Source organism: Trachymyrmex cornetzi, unplaced genomic scaffold, assembly GCF_001594075.2.
Source record: "Trachymyrmex cornetzi isolate Tcor2-1 unplaced genomic scaffold, Tcor1.1 scaffold262, whole genome shotgun sequence".
Lineage (NCBI taxonomy): Eukaryota > Metazoa > Arthropoda > Insecta > Hymenoptera > Formicidae > Trachymyrmex > Trachymyrmex cornetzi.
Window position 1 is genome coordinate 294,087 of NW_017297292.1, and position 4,401 is coordinate 298,487.

Genomic DNA, 4,401 nt, shown 5'->3' on the forward strand with positions numbered 1-4,401 from the left:
CTCTCTCTCTCTCTCTCTCTCTCTCTCTCTCTCTCTCTCTCTCTCTCTCTCTCTATTCATAGCAAGATATTATGTATTAACTAAACAATATATACAGGGTGTTCTTTTGTAATTTATTTAGATAACTATCTCAAAAAATGGGTGACACGGAAAAATTTTTCAAATAAAAGTAGAATTGTTTTTAGAGGACGTGTTATGTTCAGATCTTTTTTAAATGGGGTTGCCAAGATATATATAAAGGACACTTCCATTTATTTAATAGAATTATATGATTTTTTGCATAATGACTTTGAATTGTTATGTATAAAAGTATTAAACAAAAAACCAATAGTTTATGAAATATTTCGTACTACATGATGGCACATATTGACAAGAGATATCAAGTAAACTATTAATTTTCTGATAATTGTCCTTTAACATTTTTATGAATAAAGTAATGACTTAGAATCAGTTGGGTAAAAAAGACATATAGTTGTTTTTAAAAAAATGTACAGGCAAAATAATTTTTTAAATATAAAATAATTTGGAGAATCATATTATATGTTAAAAAAAATCATATAAATCTATTTAAGAAATTGAAGACACATTCGTATCTTTTCGGCGCTTCCATCTAAAAAAGAAATGAAACAACGTGATCAAAATACGTCTTCTTTAAAATCCTACTTTATTATACTCTTATCTGAAGTATTTTTCCGTATCTTTCATATTTCAAGATATTTTTGAGATATTTGCTTGGATAAATTAAAATGGGACACCCTGTATTTGCACTATTACAGAACATATACTGTTATTAATGCGTAAAATCTGAAAAAATACTAACGATCACATTATCTATGCGTCTGCAGTCTCGAACATAAGCAAGTGGTGTCGCAAGCAATCCTCTACCATTTTTATTATCAGCAATGTTAGATGGAATGGTAACACGATCAACGAGCGTATCATTTTCTAAATTAAAGATTAATAGTTTCGAAGGACAAATTCTATCTCCTGGAAGTCCATCCTTCCTTCCAAAGTCCAGAGCGAAAAGATGATTACATTTGATCTAACGCAAAAATATGTAAATATGCACGATGCATACTAATATAAATTATTTTTATACTGTAACTACATGTATATCGCTTTAAAGAAATAAACTAATACTTACAGATATCCGTAATACACTTATAATATTGTTATTGCAATCAGTAGTGTCATTATACCATGACCAATTTGGATACGGAGACAAAAGTGGACCTCCCGGTCCTCTTTCATTACTTACTGTTGCTATACTAGCTGGTACTCCTCTATTTCTTATTACAGTAACGAATACTCTACCGTCTACAAGAAATTAATTGCAAAGATCTTGTACATTCAAAATATGTTTTTATTGCAAAGATATCATAATTGTATTGTAGAACTAATTTAGGTATATTGCATCGACAACATAAAATACTATATTAATTAAGCTTTGATATATAAAGTTATTTATTTATCATTACCGTTATCTTTTTTATTAAAGTTATTATTATTTAAAAAATCGAAAGAAAAAGGCTATGAGCCTAAGATTAGTCGTTATTAAAATTAAAATTTTGAACCGTTAATGAATAAAACATGTCATATAGTTAAAGTATAAAACTTTTATTAGCCGGCAATAAACAATAAAACAATTTATTTATTATTATTTCTTTGATGAGTCTACCTGGTGCTTCGTCTACGTCCAATAAAATATTCTTAATAGGGTCATAATTGTCAGATTTTATCACTTCCTGGTTTTGCAAATTATTCCACACATAATCAATATATTTCCATTCATACCGATCTTCCAGTTTAACACCGAAGCTTTTATTTGCGATCGTTACAAGTAATACAATTAGTAATGGATGCGTCATTTTCACTCTATACGACAGTCACTAATATATGTAATGAAATGATTGAATTTTAGCGATAGAGATATATATCACAAAAGTGAATGCGGCAATAATAAGTTTGTGCAATATTTGACAATATTCACTGCAGGATTATATAGAAACTACTGTGAGTTCGTATACATAGATGTTCATAAAAGATATTTTTCCAAGAACTTTTATTATATAATGTAACAATCGATAGTGTAAAAAATGATAATGTTTAAATTTATGTGAGCCTTACTGATAATAATAATGGTTTCAAATGTATATAATACGCAATACGTTATCTGTTAAGAAGTCCATAAGGAATAGGGGTTAACGTATTTGTTACACAGAAATACGCTTCATTATTAAATAAAGCAGGTCACATAAAAGTATTAACATTAAACTCTTTGATGTCTAGCTGTCGATCACTCATTATGTATTATAAAAATTATTATACGTTGCATCTCATTTATATATGTATATAATGTTTATTAATTAAATTTTAATTTCATTTAAATCTTATTTTATTTAGGAGGTTCAAATTTTGTATCGTTTCAATTATATTTTTTATTCGCGGAAGTATCTATTACATATACACATGGATGTTTAGTTTTATACATTTTATTAAGTGTATTGATCTTCTACAGTATCTGAAACGCGTCATTGTTTTTTTACAAGATTATTTAATAATATCATTATTCGATTTGATTGCGATTGTTACATCAAACTCGGAGAATCAGCTGAAAATTAGCTGGTACTGATAAATCGATTATTAATAACATATTCTATTGTAATATAAACATGTGATAATAAATTGTTTAAAAATCTTTATATTTTTTGGCTCCTTCATCTAGAAAAAAAAACTTAACTATCTATAATACGTCCCCTCCCCGCCCCAATTTATTCCACTTTTATCTGAAATATTTTTTCGTATCTTCCATATTTTTCGAGATATTTGCCTGGATAAATTAAAATGCGACACTGTGTATTCGCACGGTTATACAACAATGAACATGTATCTTTTTAATTATAAACACGTAAAATCTGAAAAAGTACTAACAATTGCATTATCTATGTTGGCATTTTGAAAAATCAACAATTGGTGTCGCAAGTAATCTCTTGCCATTTTTATTATTAGCAACGTTGGATTTGAAAAAGGGAATCTTTTATATGAAATGTATAAAGATTTCAAACTATAAAATGCTTTTTATAAAACATCTCAATACGATGATTTTTTACGAAGTTCTTCTATCTTGAAATTTGTCTATTTTTGCAGGGTGAAACAGGTGATCCTTCAATTTTGTTGAGATTAATGTATTTATAATATTTTATTGAATATATATATATAAACACGTAAGTCTGAAAAAAATAAACTAACAATTTTTCTCGTTTCATATTTGAGGCATTCCACGTCAAACCGGGCACTTTTAAAATATTGTCGTGTTTATTTTTTTTTTAATTTGCTAACATTCTACTGATAAAAATATAAGACACGTGTCTCATATTTTTGTCAGTAGAATGTCAACAAATTTAAAAAACAAATAAACACGACGATATTTTAAAAGTGTCCGGTTTGACGTGGAATGCCTCATTTGCGCCATATCCAATTGGAGAATGCAGAAGAGTGTATCGTTTATATCTAAATTATTATTATAGTAAGGTGTTTGTTGCGATTAGTAATTTTCCTTTACGACTTTTAATTATCGTTCCACGTGAATATTGCAATTTTTCGAAATTTTGCGCAATAAAATTTCTTAAAAGTTGATATTTTATTTTACAATTAAAATCGTATCAATAGTTGTATCTTATTAGAGATAACAATGTTAATACGATATGATTAGAGAGATACTTATAATATTCTATTGAATAATATATTATGTAAACGCGTATAAAGTCTAAAAAAATACTACTAACAGTTGCATCATCTATGCGTTTTCAATCTCGAACATGAACAAGTGGTGTCACAAGCAGTCCAGTACCATTTTAGGTATCAGCGATGTGGGGTGGAATGAGAATATGTTCAACGAGTACAAAATCAGTTTGACGGTCAGAGTGTTGAATTTAACTCCATTTTTAGTAATGATAAATATTTTTTATTTCAACAAGGAGAGGTACTTAGTAGGTCATTCGCTAACATCAACGAAACAGCTGCAGCGTATTATGAAACAAGTGACGATAAAATTATACGAGTCAAATGCGCAGGAGAGAATAGGTTTTCGAGACGTCGGAAAAAGCGCACTATCCATTTTACACGTCTGTTATGTCCTGTTACTGCTGATATTCGTATTGTCCTTACAACGCATAACTATCGCCACCGCCATTACTACAGAGAGTTTAATCTCGTTACTCGTCATTTCATTCGTAGTGTTTCTTGTCAGTCGGTCACGGATGCGAACGTAAATGTGACGGCGAAAGCGCCGGCGGGTCTCTTCGGCGGATTGGACGTTAACGTTAATTCGCCACGCTAGTATTCGCGGACTTCAAACGAATCTAGTCCAAGTTTACATTCGCGCTCGGTTTATCCTCGAGC

At 29.5% G+C, this 4,401-nt stretch overlaps 1 protein-coding gene across 1 annotated transcript in view; it reads right to left on the minus strand.

The window, feature by feature from the left end:
- Positions 1 to 1,903, minus strand: part of LOC108761755 (major royal jelly protein 1) — a 10,465-nt gene extending 8,562 nt beyond the window's left edge. Inside the window, exons 1-3 of the mRNA XM_018508467.1 lie at positions 1,679 to 1,903; positions 1,145 to 1,317; positions 821 to 1,042 (exon numbers count right to left, since the gene is read on the minus strand). Of these exons, the coding sequence (XP_018363969.1) occupies positions 821 to 1,042; positions 1,145 to 1,317; positions 1,679 to 1,868 (585 nt within the window). The 5' untranslated portion in view covers positions 1,869 to 1,903. The remainder of the gene's footprint in view (positions 1 to 820; positions 1,043 to 1,144; positions 1,318 to 1,678) is intronic.
- Between the last annotated feature and the right edge of the window lie 2,498 nt (positions 1,904 to 4,401).